We start from the raw sequence: 27,015 nt of genomic DNA, 5'->3' as shown, positions 1-27,015 counted from the left end.
CAGGAAAAAACTCAACCCCCACCCTAACCCACAAAACATTAATCAGCACCTGGCCCTAACCCGCAAAATGTTGCCCTGGTAGGACCCGCAACCAACCCGTACCTGTGTGTTCTTGCTCTGTTTGCTACTTCTGTGTACACCTCTGGTTCCAAGACAGGGACTCTTCGGGAGCAGAGGAGGAGTGTACTTCCCTGATCTGTCCTGCACTCAACCCTAACCCGCAATGGTTGGCCAAATTTCATCCCAAACCCAGCGGGTCACCTCTGTTTAAGGTCACCCTGCCCATCAGTAATTGTAACATTGCAAAGAAGTCTCCCAAATAAACACACATTTATTATATGTGGTGCATTTTCTCTGTATATTTGAAAATTCACCAGTGTATTTCCTTATAGAACTGTAGTGGTAAAAAAATACTCTAGAGGATTTACTCCATAAAGAAATGACAGATAAGGAGAAGCAAAAGTGGCTGTTCTACCTTTATAATGGCAGTTTGCCAGCCTGAACTGGCTAAATCTCTTGCTCCTGGTAAATAGGAGAATCTTCACTAAAGAAATTTTACCTGATGAAAAAATGTAAAAATGTTTGCCAATGCAAAGAAGATAATTTGCCAGAAGATCTAGTACTCTGCTTTTAGTAATTTGCTATGGTGAATTTTTATTTTTGTCCACATACTCCAAATTTTACCTTTTGCCCTTTAATGAGTATGCCACTATGTGTCAAGCTACTTGTAACAATGCTTTATGGATCTGATGGGCCGGATTAACAAAACTGGCGCCCCTAGGCCTGCTGCCATTTGTCACCCCTGCCCCCTCCCCTTAATTTGTGCACATGCTCAAATTTTCAGGTTGGGAGCACTGGGGATTGGCAACGGGAAATTAAAAAAACCTACTGTATTTCATGATCAGCCCCGGATTTTCTGAACCAATGCGGGTGTGGTTGGGCTTCACGCCCCCCTAAAATCCTGCCGCCCTAGGCCTGGGACTTGGTGGCCTTTCTACAAATCCGGGCCTGTGGATATGTTTATATTTTGCTTATAAATAAAGTTGATTTCAATTCCTACAAGCACTTGTGCAGTTTGTCATGTCATTGGATTGCCACATGTAATACACAAGATTTACAGTAAAGTATGCAGAATATTATGCTAAATATTAGCCTGTAAGTATGCACCAAAGGAAATATTTCCTTTATATAAATATTGTATACATTTTTACCCATTATAAAATTTCAAATAGAACACAATTTACCACAGGCCTCCACATGTTTATTTGTAGGTTTGCTACCACAAGAAACTGTACATGACATATGTAGAGTAAAGGGAATTGCACAGGTTCACATCAAATTAAGCTTTTTGCCCATATCATTTATGATAATAATGTGTACATTTGTACTGCAGCTTACATGCAAAAGCCATTTCAAAAACTGAGCAAATAGTACTCCCAAGGACAAGGTTATTATTATTATTAGCATGTCAACATATTCTGCTGCATTGTACAATAAATGTTTATACATTAATTGGTTTTCAAAGGTTTATACATTAAGCATACAGAGTTACATACAAAGAAGACAATAACCAATAAATGAGGTGAAGGTGGCCCTGCCTAAAAACGCTTACAAACTAAAAGGACACACACAAGACAAGAATTTTAAGAAATTCAATTTAACTTTAAAACATAAATATACAACTCGTCTACTTTCAGGGCCAGAACTAGTGAACTAGGGGTAGGCAGAGTAGGCACGTGCCTAGGGCACAAAGCGGGGGGCAGGTACGTATCTTCTTTGCCTGCTACCCCTAGTCCGGTCCCCTCGCTCCACTCTCATGCAGGCTATTGGCTGAGAAGGACTGTGCACGCACCTAACCACTCATATGGGTGCACGCGAGTGTCAGCGCATGACAGGCGGCACGACCTGGCCGGGGCTGTTTACCTCTTTTGAATATTACTAAAGGAAGTGCAACATTATTATGAAGCCTGTTCCATAAGTCCAGGTCTGGACTGGGATTCACAATAGGCCCTGGCATTTCAAGTGCACAGAGGCCCAAACACCCTCCACCAGCCAAATAAATAGATACTGTCTATGGGATCTTACAGCAGCCCCTCTAGTATTTGGTGTGACGGCTACTGTTAGAAGTGGTTGTTTCTCGGCTTTTGTATAAACACAGGTTGGGAAACAGCCAAACTAGTCAAAAGCCCACCAGCAGGGGCACTGCTGCCACTGCCATTAAGAAGTTGAGAAACATGCCTCAGATGGAGGCAGCCTACAGGTTTCCTGGGGAGGCAAAAGCTGCTCCTGGTAACTTCAAGAGTGGAAATTCAGATTGTTATATTGAAATGTTGGCTCCTTAGAGCGCTATTGCTTAGGGCTGCACTAAGTGCTGAATCGGCCCTGCCCACTAGGAGCATGGATGAATTTCAGTGCTTAATAGTTGCAGACACACTGAAGTCTGACCCCTCATTTCTGCTACCTGATTAGTGTATGTACATTTTAGAAACTGTAACATGCATTCATACTTGTGGTGCAAGGTTTGCACCCCCATCCCAGCCCTGCTTGCCTATCTTGCTCTAGGTTTCTGACTGTAGATGAGAGTGGCCATTTTAGAGATGGAGTGATTGAATTGGCTGGGATTAGGGTTGCCATCTGGCCGGTAAAAATGATGCTTTATGCCAATGTTATTAATAGGAAAAAACGGCAAGAATATAGGAAGGCCGGTATTTTTTTCCCAGAAAAGGTGGCAACCCTAGCTGGGATGCTTCAGTCATAAAACACAGTGAAACCCTCAGGGCTGGATTTACATAGTGGGCGCCCCTTGTCCCCTCCCCTTTATTCTTGCAAATTTTCATCATCTGGACAGGAGCAATGGGGATTGGCGCATGGGAAATTTAAAAAATCATTGTATCTCCAACGCATCTCCAGTGTTTTTCAACCAATGTGGGTGTGGTTGGGCAGCATGCTGCCCCCCTAAAATCCTGCCGTCCTAGACCTGGGCCTTTCCACAAATCTGGGCCTGGAAACTCTTGCCTCCTATGTCACTTTACCAAGAACAGCAAGAAGCCACCCCTGCCACATTTTTAGAGTTTAATTTCAATTTCTTAACAGATATTCTTCCATTTTAGTGTAGGAGAGTTTTATTGTGCCCTCTACACAGCTCTCTGGCCCTGGTTGAGCACAAGAGTGGTTGGCATGTGAAGAGGCATTGTTCATCATAATAATAAGACACGTGTCTGGGTATGGGATTAAATCTAAGCCTCCTGTGTCCTAACCTAATTCCCTAGCATTCCCTGGAGTGCTAGTGTTGCAAATATAAATGGTACTGAACAGTGTCGGACTGGCCCACTGGGATACCAGGAAAAGTCCCGGTGGGCCCAGGTGTCAGAAGACCCTCATGCTGCTAAACACTTTACCTATTTCATAGGCATTCCCCATTTCTATGAGAACAAAGAGGTTAAATAGATAGAATAAAAGATTATAGTATATAAAGAAAAGAGACTAAGAGAATAGAGGTTGAGTGAGGAGAGGAAGAAAATTGTACTGAGGATGATGCCCTGGTCTAAAGTTTTTTGGTGGGCCCTTGGGGTCCTAGTCCGACACTGGTACTGGACACGGAAGGGGGGCGCCAACAGTCCATCATGTATAAAACCATATGAGTAAGCTAAGCGAGTGGAACAGGTTGTGGCCTCTGCAGTTTCGCCTCTAACCCAGTAGGGGCAGCGTTACCCACCCATCATTGGCCGAGGCCATTTTTCCAGGTTGGATTGCTTGAGCGCGTCACAATGACTGGCAGCGACCAGCGATATACTGGACAACACACACAGCTATACCTTTCCAGTTTAAATGTAACAACCCCAGTAGTGTGTTCGTTTATTAAAATGCCCAGGTGTTGGGAGAAGACTTACCCGCCCACAAGCCATAAACCCCCAACACTTAAGAGAAACAATAAGTATCAATGATACAAGTGGAGTCACCAAGTGTAAACTTCTCCTCCCTCACTCACCCGGTCCCGGTAGCAGAATCTGCTCTCCCTGTGTTTGGAGAGCCTCGGGAACGTACCATTCTCAGGTGGCCCAGGGGAGGACTCGGAGACTGCTGGTGGTGCCCGGCTGCAAGTCTGCAACTGATCGCACCGGAGGAACAGGCACCTCTGTGACAGTCGCACCGTAGGTTTCTCACGGGGCAGAAGAAACAGCTTGGGCTTCTTATTAATTAGGAGATGTTTTAGCGAAAACATTGGCACGGAAATGGTTAAGGATAGGAACACAGTTTTCACCCAATCTTGTCATGTAATGCAAATACTGATAAATTCTCTGGTCTGATCTGATAGCGTCTGGGAAGCCTTGAGTTCACTTGGGATCGCTAACTCTTTGTAATCTCTCTGCTCCCCTTTGGAATAAGTCCAACAAATCCTCCTACATCTAAACCTACTTCCACAGATGTTGTAAATAATAACAAACGCTTAGGAACAGCGGCTCAGATATTTCCATATTTATTGGCTGCAATACATTCTGCTGTCAGTAGATCAGTCGCTGTTTTATCACATTACAGCGTGTTCAAGCGGTTTCCAACAAAACCAATAAAAGTACTGAAATGCCGAAATTCTGCACCAAAATGGTCACTTTATACACAGAAATACCCAATAAATGACATACAATTTATCTGCATGATTAAATAAAGTATTAAACATGCAAATATGTATTCGCCTGATAAGAAACTGGATATGAATTCCATAAATATGAATTCCACAACTCATGGCTCAACCCAACCAATAATTTTGTTGTCTAGTTGTTGTTGTTTTTCATTCGTGTCCATATTATACTTTGGAAAAGCAAATGATCAAAATGTATCTTTGTATCCCATTACCACTTGTATCCTTTGAGCAGATTAATATTTCTAATTCAATTGCAGCCAGGCGATTGTTTTAGCAGTCGGTTCCATCTTGGGTCTGGATAACTTCATCCTCAGTAATAAACTGATCAAACGAGGCACCCCCCCATGTCACCTGTTGAACATTCTGCACCTTTTACTGATATCTTGGGGTTTATACATATTTATTTGATTATTTCATTGATTCTTTTGTAAGACATCAATTATTAAAACACAATATAATTATATATAGTATACTGTACTGTTACTGTATCCCCGTAACTAACTTCATCCCATAAGTACTAAAAGGTTGTACATTTTACAGTAATCCCTTGTCAATCACAACTTGTAAAAACATCTACTGCTTACAGGTTTGGATACATTAATACACAATCAGTGGTTTTACCTAAATTTAAAGGAGTACCTTCAAGGCAAACCTTCCCTTTTTACAATATTTTAGTTTAATCCACACACTTGTATGTAGAGCTGGACCCTAATAACACTATATACATCCAGTTTTAAGGAAAACACTTATTAAAAGTGTGAGATTGTTTCCTTTCCACCAAAAAATTAGAATTTTTATATCTGGCATTATTCTTATCTCTAGCATTATTATGCATATATATATATATATATATATATATATATATATATATATATATATATATATATATATATATATATATATATATATATATATATATATATATATATATATATATATATATATATATCAAAGAAATCTTTTGACCAGCACTCCCTTTAAAAGCTTCACGATTTTATTGTCATTTTGTAATCTCCGACGTTTCGGTCCACATTTGAAAAAGGTCCAAATGTGGACCGAAACGTCGGAGATTACAAAATGACAATAAAATTGTGAAGCTTTTAAAGGGAGTGCTGGTCAAAAGATTTCTTTGATACATAAATAATTACCGTTCACCCCGCCATTGACAACAGCTTTGGAGTGCGGATACTCATTGGGAAACATATATATATATATATAAATATATATATATATATATATATAGAGATATAAATATATATATATATATATATTTATATCTCCATATATATATATATATAAATATTTCTATATATATATATATATATATATATATATATATATATATATATATATATATATATATATAATATATATATATATATATATATATATATATATATATATATATGGAGATTATCTGCACTCACCATTGCTATCCAAAATTAATTATAGCAGTCCATGAAAGCACTCACAGCGATCAGCATCCAGTGTGTATCAACAAATCATTTATTAGTACATGGTGTGTATATAAATGTGACTATACACCATGTACTAATAAATGATTTGTTGATACACACTGGATGGTGAATCGCTGTGAGTGCTTTCATGGACTGCTATATAAATATATATATATATATATAGAGAGAGAGAGAAAAGAGAGATATATATATATAGAGAGAGAGAGAGAGAGAGAGAGATGTGTGTGACAACCTCCATACAGAGGTGCCTGTCTATTATTAGCTCTCTTTCAATGCTAATAATGCATGTGTGCACCAATGAAAGCTGTCCATTTTCTTGGTAATCTAGTCAGTATTTAAACATTTGCAAGAAACATTAAAATGTCATCCTAAAAATGAGGAAATATCGACCTTTAGTGAATCTGTCCATTATCTCAATCACTCCTTGCTCAATACTATTAAAGGATCAAATTACTAGAGTGGTAAACAATGAGTTGCAAATGCTGTGTTATAAGGAGGGCTAGAATCTATGCATTATACAGCTGCCAAGGCAAGATCTGAGGGTCCTTTCACACCATATCCCACTTTGCAACAGCCAAGGACAATTCCCATCAGCCCTATCATTTGCACCATACCCCTATATAAAAGTTATAACTTTAGCATTAATTACATGTAATTCTCCTGCAAGTGGGCCCTGGATATAAAGTCCTCTGGTTGGCCCTAGGCGATCCAGGTAAATAATAAATAACACAATAGTGGAAAATAAAGAGATCACACTGAATTGTCACCACTTTTAAATATGAGATAACCCTCATTTTCTTTAAAAACTACAGATGTAAAAGGGAGCCCACAGAATATAAATACTCACTGTTTCTAATTCAAATAAAAATGTACAAATGCTAGAAAGATTCCAACTCAATTATTGCAATTGTAAAGAGCAAGATGTGCCCAGTCGTAATGTCTCTCTTTTTTTGAACAGTTGTCTGTTTTTAAACTATTTTGTTGTTTCTTTTGCTAAATCATGCATGTATGAATGAGTGTGTATATTTGTGGTACTTGAGTTGTTATATGTGTATAACAGTGCTTGTATGTATTTGTGTTTCTGTGTATGTGTAATTATATCATATGAGTGTATGTCTGTGTTAAAGTGTCTATGAGCGTGTGTGTGATTGTATTGCTTGCCTAGGTGTGTGTGTATAAATGTGAATATATGTAATTGTATGTAAATCTGTGTGTGTGTGTGTGTGTGTGTGTGTAGAAAAGTGAATATATGCAACTATGTAAATCTCAGTGTGTGAATCTATGTAACTGTATGAAAATCTCTATGAGTGAGTGTGTATAAATGTGACTATATGTAAATCTGTGTGTGTATAAATGTGACTATATGTAACTGTATGTAAATATCTGTGAGTGTGTGTGTATAAATGTGACTATGTGTGTGCGACTGTGTATGCTCGTTTAAATGTTCCAGTGCGTGTATATGTGTGAGAGTTTGTATGATTTTCGTTCTCCCTCTGTGTCTCTCTCTATTTTAATTGCACTTCATGGCTTCTTGCTTAACAGGTCCAAAGTTCACTAAAGTTTGGCCGATAAACAAAACCAATAAAAGACTTTGTAGTGGCAGCATAAGCAGGGAGAATGGAGCCCAGCCTCCTCCTTTCATTGCATCCTGTATGTTGTGTTAGCCTTCCCACTGATTTGCATGAGTTATATTGCCCACTGAAGGAGATCATGGCCAGTTAGACCTAGCAGACTCTCTGCGGGGACGTTGTCTGTGAGCACAAGAGGAACAGGTGCTCTGGGACAAGGGGATTCCAGATCCCTCTTTTTTTTATTACTCCCCTGTCCCCTTTCCTTCTTTTTTTCCCTTGAAAATGGTGTCCAAGCTATCGCCTTTGCAGCAGGAACTCCTCAATGCTCTCCTCAACTCTGGAGTAACCAAAGAGGATCTGATCCAGGCCTTGGACGATATGATTCCCAGCCCAAGCTTTGGGGTGAAGCTGGAAAACTTGCACATGTCCCCGGAACATGAATCTGACAATAAACCCGTATTCCACACTCTCACCAATGGCCACCACCATAAGGGCAAACTCTCCGGGGATGAGGGCTCTGAGGATGGAGATGACTTTGATACCCCTCCAATACTTAAAGAACTGCAGTCCCTCAATACGGAGGAGGCAGCTGAGCAAAGGGCAGAAGTGGACAGAATGTTGAGGTAAGAGCCCAACACCAGCCGCCTTATTTACTAATCATATTTACCATTTCTAAACCACGATTCGTTTCGTTTCGCACGACAACATTATACATCAAACAACCCCAGCATAAATGTGTCATGTTTGTTTCTTTAAAAAATTTCGATTATTAAAAAATATTCTCATGATCACACACCAGTACCCCATTGCTGTGTTATGTAGTTAAATTATAATTTTAATCGATTTTAGGATACTGACCAGAATCCCCAATTGCAACTCTAAACATAATTTATTGTATCTAAAAAAGGAATAACGTCTGATAAATACAATTTTCCTATGGGCAAGGAGATTTTGAAAGTTAGAAGTGATTTTAAACAATAACATCAATTTCATAATTCTTGGAACGAGTGTTTTAGGTGTTGGTACCACATCACTGGCACAAGTTAAAAGCAGCCGCCTAATCTGACAGCCTAGTTACTAATTATCCAAATAGTTTATTATTCCTTCTCTTCAGCAAAATATCAACGAAATACAACCACGTTATTTATTATTAACCACTGGAAGTAACTGAAATGGCTAATACTATATCGGCAGCCCTGGTGAAAGTTGTGCACTTTCGCAGAATTAAGATAGCTTCGCTTCCATAGGGGTTTTACAACGAAATATGTGTGTTATTTTAATATAGTGTATTCATAATCATAAATATACCTTTCGTACCGCTGCGAACTTATCATTCTTTTATGAATAAAACAAGGAATAAAACAAGTTAAATTTTTGTTATAAAATGTAAAAAACAAATTGCGATAATAGGATTTAAAAAAGATAAAACAAAAATAAACACTATTGTGTGGTGCGAAGGCCTAGGCAATTTCTAAAAAATTTTGACTGTATATTTCGTTGGGCTGTAATTTATTCTAGAAATAGAAATTCTAAACATAATATATTATTTAAATGTAATATTAATATTTTAATTATTTGTATGAAATTCCGTTTTATTTATTAAACGATGCAATACATCGGTTGTTTATCACTGGGTGTAATGTAAAGCAATATGCGCAGGTTATTTTGCTGGGGAGACGAGAATACACTATAAACTGAAGCACGTGGCGTCCGGTTATTAATTTATTTCTATAAATCATCAACAGAAAGATACACAAAGGATTGGGGTTTGGTTGAATAGAAGCGCTGGTTATTCATTGGCAAGAAGTAGAAGGGAAAGCTCTTGGGGCAGACTGCGCTGGGTGACAGCAGCAACATTATTCACGATTTATTGGTCTCTGCTCGTTTTTATTCCGATATCTGGTTGCAGGTCGAGCCTAGTCTTTTCCACTCCTATAAACAAGGTATCTTTTAAAGTGGGTCTTTTTTTGTGCTTTTACATGTTACCTTCATGTCTGTGGAATGTTAGTTAATGGTGCAGGTATTTAATAGAGTGGGGATTTTCATTAAGTTGGTTCATGTATGGAGGGATTGTTAAAAGCCCTTACTAAGACTGCTATAAAGTAACTACTAAGGCGCTGGCAATTTGCTGATCTGCTTATTCACCAACATTGGTTGAGACATAAAGGAAACAATGAATGAAATCAGTTCTTTTCTCATTAGTTTGGCCATGAGCCCTGAATGTGCCAAAATCCAGACAACACACCTCAGGGGTCACAGCATTTGTCTTGCCTTGCGTTGCTGTGTAGAACTGTGTATAGAACATGTATAGACATTTAAAAACAATCAACTGATTTATTAGTATCAGCTAGCAGCTACAGCAGGGATCCCCAACCTTTTGAACCCTGGAGCAACATTCAGAAGTAAACGGATTTGGGGAGCAACACATGCATGAAAAATGTTCCTAAGGTGCCAAATAAGGGCTGTGATTGGCCATTTAGTAGCCCCTATGAGGATTGTCAACCTACATTGAGGCTCTGTTTGGCAGTGCACCTGGTTTTTAGGCAGCCAAAACTTGCCTCCAAGCCTGGAATTTAAAGATAAGCACCTGCTTTGATGCCACTTGAGACAACATTCATTGGAGAGCAACATGTCTACTGGTCTACAGGAATCAGCATGGGCAGTAGTCTTTAGAATGTGTTAAACTACAGCTGCAGACGTGTCATCTCACAGCGTGCGGCACCATGGTAGTTGTAGTTCAACTGCAGGGGGAACACGGTTACATTAAATCAGGGAAACCAGTGAAAAAAATCTTTATGTTTTGTTGAAACGGCTGCTCCCCCCTGCAGCCGCAGGCTGTGCTTCCTCTGTAGTTACACCCCTGCATGTAAGGCTACTGTATTATCCTGCACAGGTAAGTGCTCAGGATTCAGGCCTTCTGTTTGATTGTTACCGACTGTTTGTAGAGCCTTTTCCTGGCAGCTCAAAAAGGATTCGTATTGTATAGTTTGGAGGTGGGTGTGTATGTGTGCCAGCTGCCCGTGTGTGCTTTAGCCATATGCTCACCTTTCTACACACTCACCTTAGATCTCTAAGCTCCTGCCTGTTACAGTCTAAACAAATGTACATTGACCGCACAGAAACACCTTCCTGCACAGTCTGATTCATTTCTAGGATTATAAATCAAATAGGCATAGGGAATGATTGCATTCTTAGATATCTACTTATTGCTGAGCAGGAAAAGGAAGGGACATATTTTTTTTTAAACTGAAATCCCCATAAGGTGATTATTCTTGACTGTATCTCCAAGGCATCCTCCATATAGCGCTCTGCTGTAAAGGCACCTGCTGGGGAATTGGCTACTAAAAGTCTCTCCTGTAGGCCCTCATGATGAATTATTGCCAAATTATTTAGAAAAACACACTTGATATAAGCCATCAGAGCTAGCAATTGAACCACATACAGATTTACTTTATGTGTTTCAGTTGTTAACTCTGTTGGCTAAGTTTGATTTCAACCAGGGTGCAATCTGTTTGTAATTTGTATGTTCCAACTGTATATATATATGGATTTTCTACTAAAACTTACAGGCAGGATACACATTCACTAAGATGTCTCATAGGAACCTTACAATTAGTGATGAGCCAATCTTTCCTGTTTCGCCAAAAAAATTGGTGAAACGACAAAAAACTTGCGAAACGCATTGAAGTCAATGGGCGTCAAAATAATTTTGATGCGCGACAATTTTGCTGCAAGCGTCAATTTTTATATGCGGGACTCTTTTTTCCAAATGCATTAAAGTCAATGGTCGTTCGATTAATTTTGATGCGTAACTATTTTTTTTACGTATTGAAAAATATTTGCAGCTGGCGAAGTGTGGAAATTTTCCGCAAATCCATGCCTGGCGACTAAATTCGCCCATCACTCCTTACAATGTATGCTCCACAGGGAAAAATAGGGAAGAACTATCTCTGAAGTTCCCAGTAACATGTTGGTATTAAATAAATTACAGCATTATTCAACTGCCTGATGCTACATTTAAATTATTAGCAGCAGAAATTAGCTTTTCCCCGTTTTTGTTAAACAACTACACCAAATTCTACAAAACGGAGCCCTCTATATGTATTGCTCAGTACAAATTATCTAAGCAGGAGATATGATTCCATCATTAGTATGCTGAATAATTTTACATTTGTCAAAACAAATTAGTTTAGTACTTTAAAACATCATGACCAACATTTCTTTTTTTCTTTTTTCTTTTTATTTATTTTATACTTGACCAACATTTCTGCTCCCTTTATGCATAATTTGCAATTTATTTTCATTAGCTGGGAATTTAGGGCCATGCTGTTTATAGCTAAACTTGCTAGATCGGGTGGCGATCCTGCTGGGGACGTTCATTGCTTTAAGATCCAACCAGGGAATCTTTTAATTGAAACAATACAAACAGTTCCTGAATATGCATTAGAATTCATAGACTTTCATTAAAGTTTGCAAAATGTCAGGATCATTCACACAAAGTGAATGTTTTGGAAACTGTTTAAATAAGCAAAATTATGTCTGCAGATTGCGCCTTCTTTGTATATATATATATATATGCACACATATATCCGAAAAGTTAGCACGTACAAGGATAAGAAGACTAGAGGGATTTTTCTCCTTATTCATGATAAATAATCCTCATTCATGAACACTGGGGCTAAATTATGCAAGCAGTACTCAAGCAGATTTTGCTGTTTTTTTTTAATTTGTAGTAGTAAGTAGAATGTTCAAAACTGAATTGCTATTGGCAACTTTACTCATGCAATTTAGTACCTATGTTTGTAAATCAGCCTTTTGTCTACTGCCAACCTTATGTGCAGATGTGAAACATTCACAATCATACCCTTTGCATACTAGAAAAGTCAAATATTACTTGCATTTATTTGTATGGCTACAGTGCAGCTCAGGTCAAAACAGCTTTGCCAATGCCCTCACCAGATATATGATGTGTAATCTTTTAGGCTGTTATACAAAGTTATTCCTTATTTTTATTTTTTTTCTATTATTTCATCTGCTTGTTTGGGCGGAGCATACTGAGTGGTAATCATGCGACCTCTAGCCTTTCACAAAAATTGCAACAGTTTGCTTTGTTGCTGCCTTAAGTCCCACTTGAAGTTGTCAGCTGAAGTTTCTAGGGAAGGCGTGTGTGTTGTGGTCCTTCATAGCAGTGTCATTCAGCTGAGACTTTAGAAAGATGAAGAATAACAAGGAAAAGGAAATAGGAATCACAAATATGTAGAAACATAATCTTTTAAAACATTACATTGTAACTTTTATATAACCAAGTGTTAATATATAGCTATAAAATATAATAAAGATACAATTATTATCCAGTTCTGTCTAGAATAATCATATAGCTCACCTATGAAAAAGCTGCATTTGTGTTATTTTACTAAATGTACCTGTAGGCTTTGAAAGCTGAGGAATACAGCAACTGTTAAACTCTTGTTACTTGTTTACACCAGCTATTATTAACACTATAATGGCCATTAACAAAATAAAGGATACAAATAATAATAAAAATAATTATTCACATTTGTGAAAATGGCAACATAATCAGAGAATATTTCAGCAAAGTTTTCAGACACTTTTTCCTTTACTGCTTTTTAACTTTCTGGGTTCTAGGTCCACTGGTGTCCACCATAAACATTATTTCGGTCATATATTTTGTCACTAAAAAATGAATCTTTGGCTTCCTATGCCAGCTAAAAAGAAGACAAGGCAACATTTAGGGGCCGATTCACTAATTTCGAGTGAAGGATTCGAAGTTAAAAAATTTTGAATTTCGAAGTTTTTTTGGGCTACTTCGACCATCGAATGGGCTACTTCGACCTTCGACTACGACTACGAATCGAAGGATTCGAACTAAAATTCGTTCGACTATTCGACCATTCGATAGTCGAAGTACTGTCTCTTTAAAAAAAACTTCGACCCCCTAGTTCGCCATCTAAAAGCTACCGAAGTCAATGTTAGCCTATGGGGAAGGTCCCCATAGGCTTGGCTAACTTTTTTTGATCAAAGGATATTCCTTCGATCGTTGGATTTAAATCCTTCGAATCGTTCGATTCAAAGGATTTTATCGTTCGATCGAAGGAATAATCCTTCGATAGTTCGATCGTACTATCTGCACTAAATCCTTCGACTTCGATATTCGAAGTCGAAGGATTTCAATTCCCAGTCGAATATCGAGGGTTAATTAACCCTCGATATTCGACCCTTAGTGAATCAGCCCCTAAGGATCATAAGGAACTTGTTTCTACTTCTGTTCAGTTAGCTAATTTAAAACATCCAGAGAGTTTCCAGAGAAAAGACATAGTGAACTTTACTTCTATTCGCTTGGACAAATGCAAAAACTCAGATGGAAAAAAAAAATGCTGGGACTAAAAGCTACAAAAAAAAATTAATAATAATAAAACTTGCCATAATCTTTTAAACATATTTTTAAAATGCATTTGATTAGATAATATAATTTATGGAGAATATTCTGTATTATTCTAGTGGAGTTATGTCAAAAGTGTAAATATTAATGATTTTAGTGTATTTACCCAAACGTAAAAACACATAAAAAAAAATGCATTTTACTCTTTAATCATAAATTAACACGTTCGGTAAACATGACTTCATGAAGCGGAATGTCCCCCTATAGTGTATGGATGGTTAACTACAAAGGCAGAATGTCACAAAGTGCAGAACATTTGCTGTACTTGCATTAAATATCCAGCAGCAACCAGTCTGGACAGGATATTGTGACTATGAGCCTTGCTATTACCATTCATGCTTCAGGATCTTAATGTACCAAACACTCCATTGTTAGTGGGAAATACTGGAATGGATCTGTGTGGCCACGCACCACTGATCCATTGCTGTGTATAGTCACCTCTTATTAGGTTTGTTAGCTTTCTTTATGGCACTTATAAAGCAAAACAATGCATTCACAAAAAAAAAAAAAACAGTTTTATTATTCCAGTGGGTGTTTATCCAACATAGTTGCATGCCATCTCTGCTTTATTTGTGTTGTTCTATTGTTGTTTATAAAATCTTGGTTAGATTTTAGTTGATAACAAGTGCCATTAAAGGATAGTTCACCTTTAAAGTAACTTTATCAAAGGTCGAAGTGAATTTTTGAATTAAAAAAACGTCGAATTTCGAAGTAATTTTTGGGTGCTTCGACCATCGAATAGGCCAAATTCGACTTTGATTCGAATTGAAAATACTTCAAATATTCAACCATTCGAAAATCGAAGTACTGTTTCTTTAAAAAACTTCAACTTCGCCACTTCGCCATCTTAAACCTGCCAAATTGCTATGTTAGCCTATGGGGACCTCCTAGACCCTATAGCCAACATTTGGATAAGTTTTTAGAACTCAAAAGTTTTTTTTGAAAATCGTTCAATCGATTCGATTGATCGAAAGATTTTAATTCGATCGAAAACAGCTAAATTTAAACAAAAAAACCCCAAAAACTTTGACTAAATCTGCTCCTAATGGCTATATAGAATTCGAGGGAATAACGAATTCGAAGTTTTTTTACCGAAGTTGACGGTTTTGTGGTCGAAGTGAAATCGTTCGATCGAACGATTAAATCGTTTGAATTGAACAATTCGAAGGATTTCAGCTATCGATCGAACGATTTTTCTTCGACTTCAAAAAACTTAGAAAAATGCATTAGAAGGTCCCCATAGGCTAACATAGCACTTCGCCAGGTTTAATTTGGCGAACTATTGAAGTCAAAGTTTTTTTAAAGAGACAGTACTTCGATTATCGAATGGTCGAATATTCGAATGATTTTTACTTCGAATCGAAGTCGAAGTAAATTTGAAGTCGTAGTATCCTATTCGATGGTCAAAGTATCCAAAAAACTACTTTGAATTTCGAATTTTTTTACTTCGAAAATTCCCTCAAATTCACTTCGACCCTTGATAAATCTGCCCCTAAGTGTGTTATAGAAGGAAATGTCCTATTATTTATCTTTCTATTCAACTGTTGGTACGGTACCGTACCAACCAGGCTCTAGTTTCCAGCATTTAATGCTACATATTGGTTCACTTTCTGCAATATCATTTAAATGGTGTATAACTTTAAAATAAAGTCTTATGTTTTCCTATGTATCTTAAGAGAAAAGGTAGAAAAGTCTTTATAAAGTGACACAGAAAACAGCAGCACAAGGGAAAAAAAACATTATTTTGCCTTATTCCAATAGGCGAAATGCCTTTATACATACAAGTGTAATACACACAACACACAAAAAGGACTTAAATCGTTATAACACATAGGGGCAGATTTATCAAGGGTCGAATTTCGAAGTAATTTTTACATCGAATTAAAATACTTCGACTTCGAATATCGAAGTAGAAGGATTTTTTACCGAATTTGGCAATCGAACGATCAGAGGAAAATCGTTCGATCATACGATTAAATTGTTTGAATCGAACGATACAAACGATTTTATACGAAGGATTTTCCTTCGACCTCTAAAGACTGCTCTAGAAGGTCCCCATAGGCTAACATAGCACTTCAGCAGGTTTAATTTGGCGAAGTATTGAAGTCAAAGTTTTTTTAAAGAGACAGTACTTCGATTATCGAATGGTCGAATATTCAAACGATTTTTACTTCGAAACGAAGTCGAAGTAAATTCAAAGTCATAGTATCCTATTCGATGGTCGAAGTATCCAAAAAATTACTTTGAATTTCAATTTTTTTTACTTCGAAAATTCCCTCAAATTCACTTCGACCCTTGATAAATCTGCCCCATAATAATTATCACAGTGTCATACCAAATGATTACATCTAGAATCAGTGATCACTAACTGAGACAGCCTTTGGTATCAGTAAATTCAGCTTAGTGGTTCTTGTAGAGCTATAAATCAGATGTCAAACACATAATATAGTACTAACCCACAATAGCTAAATAAAAAAACATTAAGAATTTGAACTTCTTAAACCAGTATTGTTTTCACAAAGGGCATGGAATATGTTTGATTATTGTCAATAGTAAATATTTCCATAGTGCCACGCTACATCTTCTGTATGCTAATTCTGAATGTGTTGCATAGTTTCATTAGAAGTAGATAAAAATGTTTTTCTTATTTATTTTTGTCATGTTCACAGATGGGTCACAGAGCATTATATTTTTTCCTTTTAGCTTTTTTTTCACATTTGTGATAATGTATATTTTCTTTCAATATAACTATTTTGTGACAACATAAAAATCTATATGTTTTGTTCACAGCGAGGATCCATGGAGGGCTGCAAAAATGATAAAGGGTTATATGCAACAACACAATATTCCTCAGAGAGAAGTGGTGGATATCACTGGCTTAAACCAGTCCCATCTCTCCCAACATTTAAACAAAGGAACACCAATGAAGACCCAAAAACGTGCTGCATTGTACACTTGGTATGTGAGGAAACAAAGGGAGATAGTAATACGTAAGTATTTTTGTGTGTATGTAAGTAGTGTGCCAGTGAGTGTATTCAAAAATACTTTTGATTTTCCAAATTGAATAAAAAAAAAATCTAGGGGGCAGTCCTAATGGATTATAGGTCTATGGTGGCATGTTCACAACTAGAAAACATTTACAGAAAACGCTCTTAGACAAGGGTTAGCTCAATGACTATATCTACCATGATAACTGACATGCTTTTGTTGAGTTTCTCTTGCATTCAGTGCAAGAGTGGAAGAGATAGATGAGTGTGAATAAGAGCACAGAGGTAGATCAGAGAGAATCAGGAGGTGGGAATAGATATATTGTCATATATTGTGATCGTGAATTATGAAATTAGAAAACAAATTAAGTTCTTTGTAATTTTATCGTCTTATTATTTAAATTGGAAATATGAAAATAAATGGCATTATTGCTTCACTTTATCCCCCTTCTCTTCAGTATATTTGTTTTAAATCTATTCCTCCAAAATCAAGTCATTGAATAGACTTGTGGCTTTTGAAATAGGACCAATCAAATCTGATTTCTTTCTTTCTTTTCAGAATTCAACCAGACAGTCCAGGGTTCTGGAAATATTACAGACAAAAGCAGTCAGGATCAGCTGCTGTTTCTCTTTCCAGAGTTTAATCAGCAAAATCCAGTCCCAGGACAGCCTGACGATTCCTGCTCAGAGCCTGCCAACAAGAAGATGAGACGAAATCGTTTCAAGTGGGGGCCTGCATCACAGCATATTCTTTACCAAGCCTATGAAAGGCAAAAGAATCCCAGCAAAGAAGAAAGAGAAGCTTTAGTGGAAGAGTGTAATAGGTAAAATATAGTCTAGATTTGTCTGAATTTATGGCAGTGTGGCACTACATGCACAGTGCATAATCAGTGGCAGTGGATACATCTAAAAATGTCTCCGAAAATGTATTTCCACTCTACCAGTTCAGTTTACTATTTAACCGGAATCAATGAGAAGACCAGAACCTCTATACATAGTTCTTTATTCCAGTTCTTTATTGTATTACATTTTAAGACATAAGATCCATAGCTTGGGTGCTAAAAAGGACTGAAACATATTTTTAAGGGTACAATAGGCCAAAACAAAATAAAAAAAAAACCTTTACCAGTGGAAAGAAGTTTTTCCAGGGAAACTGTTCAGCTAAGTGTAATTGGCTTCTTATGACAGTTTGATAGGACTTCCCAGTCTCCTATATAGGATTACCACCTTTTTTGGAAAAAAATACCGGCCTTCCTGTAAATTTAGATTTTTTTCCCTACTAATAACATTGGGGTCAAGCATTATTTTTACTGGCCAGGTGGCAACCCTACTTGTATAACTCTGTAAGCCACAATATGTGAATCTCTAACAACTCTAATAACCTACTTATTTGCAGAGCGGAATGTATTCAACGTGGTGTATCTCCATCTAAAGCTCATGGCCTTGGATCAAATTTGGTAACAGAAGTCCGTGTTTATAATTGGTTTGCAAACAGAAGGAAAGAGGAAGCTTTTAGACAAAAATTGGCTATGGATGCCTATAGTACTGGCCCATCACACCCCCACAACTTGAATTCTCTACTATCACATGGATCACCACACCATACTCAACCAAGCACTTCTCCACCAAGTAAACTGCAAGGTAAGCATACACTGTTTATTGCTATACAGAATGAATAATCACAATGTACTTGTTTTTGGTAATTGGTGCTTGAACAATCACAATGTACTTGTTTTTGGTAATTGGTGCTTAAATATCCTTGGATAAAGTGAACTCACATTAAATACAAGGAAGCATGGTCAAATAAAAGATTCCTACAAAGGGAGGTAAATTCAATAAAATAGGTGCCCTTGTATAACAAGTAGGCAGGGCTGAGCATTGTGTAACCTGATCTATTTTGTGTTTAGTACTCTATAAAAAAGAGGGGATCACAGCCCCAGAATAAAGTGACAGTGGGTATGTGCAACCCAAAAATCCCAAACCGTATTAATGTGTTTGTGGTTATTTTACTAATTGTAAAGGGAAATAAAATACACCCTGTGAATTCATGTTCAGTCATATTTGTATTGACCAGTAGTGGCATTTATTGGTATCTTAATGTCCCTTAGCTCGTTGCACTAACAATCTTTAGTCATTTTTGCTTGTATTATTCCACACTTGATCCTGTAGTTATGTGGATTAAGTGGATGGTTTATAAATATGAAAAACATTGTGGCTTGGGTAGTATATATTTTTCTACTGTTAAAGCTAATAAACATTCCAACACCTCGGAGTGGTAATAAACATGCCCCAGTCCTTGTTTATTTAGGGAAAATGTGTTGTTCTTTTGTTGATATGCAACCAGTTGATAGGATTCATGTCAACGGGAAGTCAAAAAAAAAGTTGTGGGCAGAATATTGAGAAAAATAAGACAATAAGACAGTAGAAGATAAACAGTGAAAGGCCAAAGAGAGTAGCAGGGCAAGAGGCATTGTATGATAAAAAGTCCCATTGTCCATCTACCTATAATCTGCACACCAGCCAACTCAAGTGGCAAACAAAAGAAAGCAGACTCTTACAAGCACAAAGGTCACAACACGGTCAGATCTGGGTCAAAAGCTCTTATCTTTCATTCTGAATTAGCTCTTCTGATGAACTGCTCCCTTTTCGTTGAAGAGGTTTGAGTGCCTTGCCGTCAGGGGATCATAGCCTTTACTACCAGGTACAGCCCAATACAGGTTTATATAGGAAAGCCTCAGCTAAAGCCAGTACAATAGAAATGAGACCCTATAAATTCTGGAGGCACAGAAGCAAAAATAGGCTGTTGGCACTTGATGATAAAAGTAATCTTTTCAAAATGTTTGTGAGCCCTAAAGTTTTTGTTGTGGTGTCCTGTAGTTGCTAAATCTAGATCTGACCAATTATTTCAATAATCACACAAACAGCAATTAATGGCACTTGGTACCAATAATCACATTATTTGAATACATTACTGGTCAAACTGGCTGCAGATTGCTTAGTTAGAAAAAGTAAATGGTGACAGCAGTTTACAACCCGCATGGTATAAAAACAATTGACATGTGAGCCAAACAGCCAGATACTGTATGGTTTCCACTCTATTATTCCATTGGTTCTGGCCAACAATCAAAACACTAGTAAGCAAAGAGAATCTGTGGCTTCCCATCACTTCCTCATCTGACAATTCACCATACACTGGCAGATATGATATATTGGCAGATTAGATTTTTAATATACCCAAAGCCCTGACTGTCTAATATCCATAGTACATGGATCAGGTCCGGATTGAGAATTAAAATAGGCCCTGGCATTTCAGGTAGACAGAGGCCCAAACAGCCTCCACCAGCCCACGAAATACTGACTTTCTATGGCACCTTATAGCAGCCCCTCTGGTATTTGCCAGAACCCACAGATTGCCAGTCCGGGCCTGATATGGATATCAGTCAGGATTAGTGGGCTGCAATACAACTGGAGAAAATACAAAATATTATCAGTATAGCCATCTTAATTGGGATTTGCTTGCATCAGAATTAATTGAATATAGTTGCTTGAAACCTCATACATGCACCAGTTTGGCCTAAGGCTAATATTAAAAAAAAGTCCTATTTTCATTACTTTTCATTAAAGAAAAGAACCAAAACTCAGGGAACTGTCTTTTTGGTTTCCCATTGTGGACAAAGAATATCATCCAGGTTATGGCATTTATGAGTAACTGACCCATGAAAATACAAACAGATACATTTTAAGTTACAGTATTCTAATGAGCTGTAGTTCTAGCATTTCCCATTGTGGACAAAGAAATTATCCATGACAATTCTTTATGTTTTGTCAAAGCTATTTTATTCTGTAGTGTAATGACAGGGTCTTTATTTGACATAAGCCTTAAATTCCCAAGGTGGCCAACCAAATCTGCTTTTAAACGGCATTATATAATCACACAAAATTAGTCACATACTGTTTGTTACTAGTGTGAACCTGGCCTTCACATATTTGAATTTATGACAGGTAGATATAAATACTATCTACATGTAAGCTTCATTTTTCAAAGAACAAATTACTTTTATCTGCAGAGCTCTGACACCAGTGTTACAGTAAGGCAGCAATGAATAGATTATGACCCTGTGGAATATTAAAAAAAAATATGTGACCCTCAGCCATCTGGTGCAGAGCAAATAGCAATGCATTCCTGTGCATGACTCAGCCATTCCTCATGGTTTTATTGTATATTGTATAGATGATAAGTAGAGGTAATGTGTGCTCTTTTATTTTCTTTTTCTAATTCACATAGAAACTAGGATCTGCCTTACTGAGGTTCAAGTGGTTGCTATATGCCAACTGAAATATACCAAACACATAGATAACGGGCAAATTAACTGTTTCAAATCCATTGGCCATGGTGTGTGTGTAGTGTGTGCTGTAAAATGTAACTTGCCCAATAATAGAAAGTAATGGGATTGATTTATGATCATTTCTGTATGTAATAGATTGCAGAACACAACAAGCTTTCGTTAGATCCATATATATATATGGATACATATATGGATAAGCCAATAAACGCTCACACTCTAAGACAGTCTCAGCTTACTTTGTGTGCAGGGTCAAAATCAGACCTGTAGAAGTACCCGTACTCCAGTATTAGTGAATTATAAGTTTTTATTCATACTTGTGATCCGAAGACGGCCAAGGATCTGAAGATGGGCCAAAGCGTTAGATGCACAAGTATGAATAAAAACTGATATTTCACTAATACTGGAGTGCGGGTCCTTGAAAATGTTATATTTATATATATATATATATATATACAGCATATATGCATATATATATTAATATATGTCATTATAATAATTATGCACAGCAGTCTGCATATAAAGTATTACACATCTTCCTTACAGCAACTCATGGACCAATGTTAAAATCGAAGCGCATTAAGGCTCTTTTTTCACAGTTGTTAGAAATATTGGAGTAATTAATCTCCAGGTTACTATGGTACTTTTGATCTGCCTGTGCTCTGTAGTGAGAGTTACAGGAATAGCCTTTAGAATTAATTGTTATTTTATATAATTGTTGTGCAGTTTGGCCATACAAGTAGATTACCACATTGCAAATTACTGTGCAGCCATCTTAGTAATAAAAAGCAAGCGGGTTTTCAGTTAGAAAGTTTGTATCATCCAGAAACTTAATTTGTATCAGGTAACATTCATGTAACTACATACCTCCCAACTGTTATCTGCTCCATTTATCGTTATACGTTTATTTACATGCTTTCTAAACATGTCCATAATTTGGTTGGGCAGTTTTGCTGATTTCACCATGCTATCTTGGAATCAGTGTCTCACATTCCTATCAAACTGCTCCTGATCTATCAAAGCATTTCATCTGTGCACTGGCAGGTGAAATATTTCAACAGATTCAGCTGAAATCTGTACTGTAGCAGAAGAGTAAGTGAAAGGAGCTGCAGTTCGTTTTCATTGTTTGTCAAATCCAACAGAACAATGGTTTTTGACACATTGCTCAATATTCATCCGTTGGGCTCCAGCACTTGGGAAAATGGGGGATTTCTCTTAACAGATAATGTAAGCATTGTTGGGGTACTTTCCTTCTATGAGTAAATTTCTTTGTTTTTTTAGAATAGTATCGGTGCCTTTATACCAGTGCTATGCAATATATATATATATATATATATATATATATATATATATATATATATATATATATATATATATATATATATATATATATATATATATATATTAGGCCAATTATTTTGTTTTGTATTCTGCATGTTTGAGGCCCTCATTATATTGAATAATCATACTATGGAAACCTTGGGGCCATACATAATCCTTGGATGGCCACATTTGACTCACAGCCAAATACTGGCCTTCCTATATATTTATCTTTTTTAATAACATTGGGATCAACCATAATTTTTACTGGCCAGGCCGGTAAAATAACAGCTAGGTGGCAACCCTAGCTCTGTTCTATATTGCAGGTTATGCTGTTTAGAGTGAATTTTATACAGGATAATATATTTGTAAATACATAATGAACACAAATTGTATAGCATAAATATCTAGCTGTGACGTGACAAATTGTATGAATGGTGAATTTCATTCAATGAAGTGCTCGAGTCAGGAAATTGTTATAGAAAAGGAGTGATCGTGTATATTTCTAAGGTTTTCAAGAGAAATGTTTAAACAACATACAGATATTCTGTATTGCAAAAGTTCCTTATCCATGACTGGGGGGAAAGGGAAACTATTGTGGAAATGAAAATTTAATATAAGCTTCAGCATACTGAAATAAGAAACTTTCTAAATACAGTCAATTAAAAATTCAGAAATAATCACGTTTATATTCACTATTCCTCTCTTAGCATCGGTTTCTCTTCATTCTGTATTCATGCAGGAGTTGGGTGTCATTGACAGATAGATCCAATATATCTTATAGGGGGGTTCCTTTTGCCTAGAAGATGTATTAGAGCTCACTTGATTATTTCAGAAACCATGCAGACTTTTAAATTGTTTCTTATTTCAATATGATGAAGCTTTTATGAAATGCTAATTTCCACAATAGTTCCCCTTTAAAGAATGCTTATTTTATCATTTACATTCAGGATTGTATGTCACTGGGCAGTCAGATGCTGGACTTTGCTGTGATCTGTATTGCAAAGGTATAGAGTGACCAAAATGTGACCCTTATCCAAGAATGTGGCACATAATAGGATGGCAGAGGAGAACTTTGTCTCTCTATCACAGACAGATTGCTTACAAGGTACCCCAGAAGCTCGCTGTTAGCAAAGTCAGCTGTTTTCAGTGTTTCTCTCTGGCTTTGCAATAATACATCAGCATGCAGCCTAGTGTTGTCATGACATTGTCTCCCTTATGCATGCCTAATTGACAATTAAACTGAGACTTTGGACAAGCCTTGTAGCCTTTGATGTGCTCTCATCCTTCCAGTGTGTACTCAGTCACACCATGACACCTTTTGTTTTTTTTCGACTAGGGGACTGCAATTACTGTATCAGTGTTCATTTATCTTTACTAAGAAGGCCTTGAAGCCTTGGCCTTTATTTTACTAGCACTAGACTGGGACAGCAGGAGCTGTCTCGAGATATAGGCCTATTCTGTGACTCCCTTTCAGCAGAGAGGAGTGATGGTTACCTCTAAAATCCACTTTCTGAATTGGAGAAAGGACTCTCAAAAGGTCAGGAAGGGTCAGTGTAAAAATCGATTGAATTTAGTGGAGACTGGTGTTCATATTGATTAGATTCCAGAGAAGAAGGAAATTGGCACAGTATATCTGTATATCTAACCTTGGAGCTTAAAGGGACAATAATGCTAAAATGACAAATTGCTGTTTTTTGAAAGGGACCATTGTAACATTCACAAGTAAATGTGTAAACATTCCCATGTCAAGCTAGGTCTTTAGTGCATTCCTGACATTTGAGTTGACTGGTAGAAGAAATTAGCCTTTACATTCTTCATTCCTTAGTTGGGAGCCAGGATGGGCAACCTGCAGTTCTCTAGTTGTTGTTGTTCAACTACAGCTTCCAGTATCCTCGTACAACCTTTGATTAAACCCTTGCTTCTTGACCATGAATCATACTTTTAAGTATTCTAGAAGTTTTGTCCACTAACATCTGGGGATCCGAAGTAACAAAACAAAGGAATGAGCATATGGTTTCAGCTGGTATTATTAATTTTCCTTCCGTTCCTCATACACTACCAAAGAAATAGTTTCCATTTTAATTGCTGTAACTAGTGCTGGGCACATACTGATTTTGATTGTGTGATTTGATTTGATGGGTTATGAAATCAATTCTCATAGAAACAGAGGAGAGTGGTGCTTCCCTCCTCACTTCAAAATGTCTTATGCACCAATAGGATCAAGTGAGATCCATTGGGATCCCACTAAAGTTTGTTAAACTCTCCCCTGTGACATACACAAAATAAAGGCAAGTTCAATTTGTTGAATTTTGAAGCCTTACTTTTCTGTTTACAGCAGACTAAATGCATTTCCTTGGTTTTTTCACAGTAAGGGGCAGATTTATCAAGGGTCGAATTGAAAATTTGAAGTAAAAAGATTTGAATTTCGAGCTATTTTTGTGTACTTTGACTAGGGCAGTGGTCCCCGACCAGTAGCTCGTGAGCAACATGTTGCTCACCAACCCCTTGGAGGTTGCTCCCAGTGGCCTCAAAGCAGGTGCTTATTTTTGAATTCCAGGCTTGGAGGCAAGTTTTGGTTGCATAAAAACTAGGTGTTCTGCCAAACAGAACCTCCTGTAGGCTGCCAGTCCACATAGGGGCTACTAAACAGCCAGCAACAGCCCTTATTTGACATCCCCATGGACTTTTTCATGCTTGTGTTGCTCACCAACTCTTTTTTACATTTAAATGTGGCTCACAAGTCAAAAAGGTTGGGGACCCCTGGACTAGGGCATAGTCCAAATTCTGTCTCTTTAAAAATTCGCCTTCGACCATTCGCCATCTAAACCCTGCCAAATTGCTGTTTTAGCCTAGAACCTATTTGGAGTCAATTGTTGGACTTAGAAAAATGTACGTTTTTTTTGAAAATACTTTGAATCGAATTCGTTCTTACTTCAATTCGAACGATCGAATACAGTCTATTCACCCGCAAAAAAAACCTTCAATTTTTAAAATAAATTTAATTTGGTCTTTTTTTATTCGAATTTCGAAGTTATGGGAGTTAAAAAAAAACTCCCATTACTTTGAAATTCGACCCTTGAAAAATCTGCCCCTTACCAGAAATAATTTATTGAAGGTTTGTGCATTGACATAAAAACTATCCTCCCATGTACTTTTAATTATTGTACTTGCTTTATTATACAGGTCACTAGTAAAAAAGCAAGCTGCATTGAAATTCTTTTTTTCTTTGAGAAGTAAATCTTTGTATAGTCTTTTCTCTTTTTTCAGGTTTCTCCCACACTATTAAGAATCTTTTAATTACAGAAAAAAATTCCAGAAATGAAATATTAAGGCATTATGCAAGTTAGAAGACTGGGAAACTGTGACCAAGTTCATGTTTTAAAGATACATAAACATTATTCTGTTTATAAAAACAAACGATTATATGTAACCTTCAAATTGACATTAAAAAGAGATCAGGTGGTTCAAAATATGTGGAAAAATTGCAATGCAAGAAACACCAGCTCTACCATTACATTATTGATAACATTCTGTCAATATTAACACATAGTTATCCACAAAAGTAATTTGGGATCATGATACATACTAAGTAGATACATAAATAGCTTCTCTACAAGCATTAAAAAAAATGAGATTTGTAATAGGGACTTTTAAATAGTCAATATAGAGGGGATATATATCAGGCCCGGACTGGCAATCTTTGGGTTCTGGCAAATGCCAGATGGGCTACTATAAGGTGCCATAGAAAGTCAGTATTTAGTGGGCTGGTGGGGGCTGTTTGGGTCTCTGTGTGGGCTGATTGGGCCTCTGTGTATCTGAATATGCCAGGCCCAATTTTAATTCTCAGTCCGGACCTGATATATATATATATATATATATATATATATATATATATATATATATATATATATATATATATATAGCCGTAGCACTGTAAAATATACAGTGTGCTGAGTTATACAGAATGTCTCATGTGCCTTATGCGAAATTGCTTTCCAGCCCTGACAAAATGCTGACATAATAAACAACAATTGCATATTTGGGTGCAAGTTTCTGATTTACTAAATGAAAAGGCACAGAGGCTGTAATTTATAATGCTATTTTAATCAGCTATATATGCTTTATGGTATTATTATACCATGCACAGTGTGAGGTTAATATACTTCTTTATTTTCCATTTGAATCCTTCCTTTCAAATATGACATATCCAGATT

The 27,015-nt window shown here is 36.9% G+C and overlaps 1 protein-coding gene across 1 annotated transcript in view; it reads left to right on the top strand.

Annotated features, from left to right (window-relative positions):
- The first annotated feature begins 7,846 nt into the window (after positions 1 to 7,846).
- hnf1b.S (HNF1 homeobox B S homeolog) overlaps positions 7,847 to 27,015 on the top strand; it is a 31,098-nt gene continuing 11,929 nt past the window's right edge. Inside the window, exons 1-4 of the mRNA NM_001087216.1 lie at positions 7,847 to 8,311; positions 16,939 to 17,138; positions 17,695 to 17,959; positions 18,532 to 18,776. Of these exons, the coding sequence (NP_001080685.1) occupies positions 7,971 to 8,311; positions 16,939 to 17,138; positions 17,695 to 17,959; positions 18,532 to 18,776 (1,051 nt within the window). The 5' untranslated portion in view covers positions 7,847 to 7,970. The remainder of the gene's footprint in view (positions 8,312 to 16,938; positions 17,139 to 17,694; positions 17,960 to 18,531; positions 18,777 to 27,015) is intronic.

Source organism: Xenopus laevis, chromosome 2S (genome assembly GCF_017654675.1).
Source record: "Xenopus laevis strain J_2021 chromosome 2S, Xenopus_laevis_v10.1, whole genome shotgun sequence".
Lineage (NCBI taxonomy): Eukaryota > Metazoa > Chordata > Amphibia > Anura > Pipidae > Xenopus > Xenopus laevis.
This window is presented reverse-complemented; position numbering and strand designations above follow the sequence as displayed.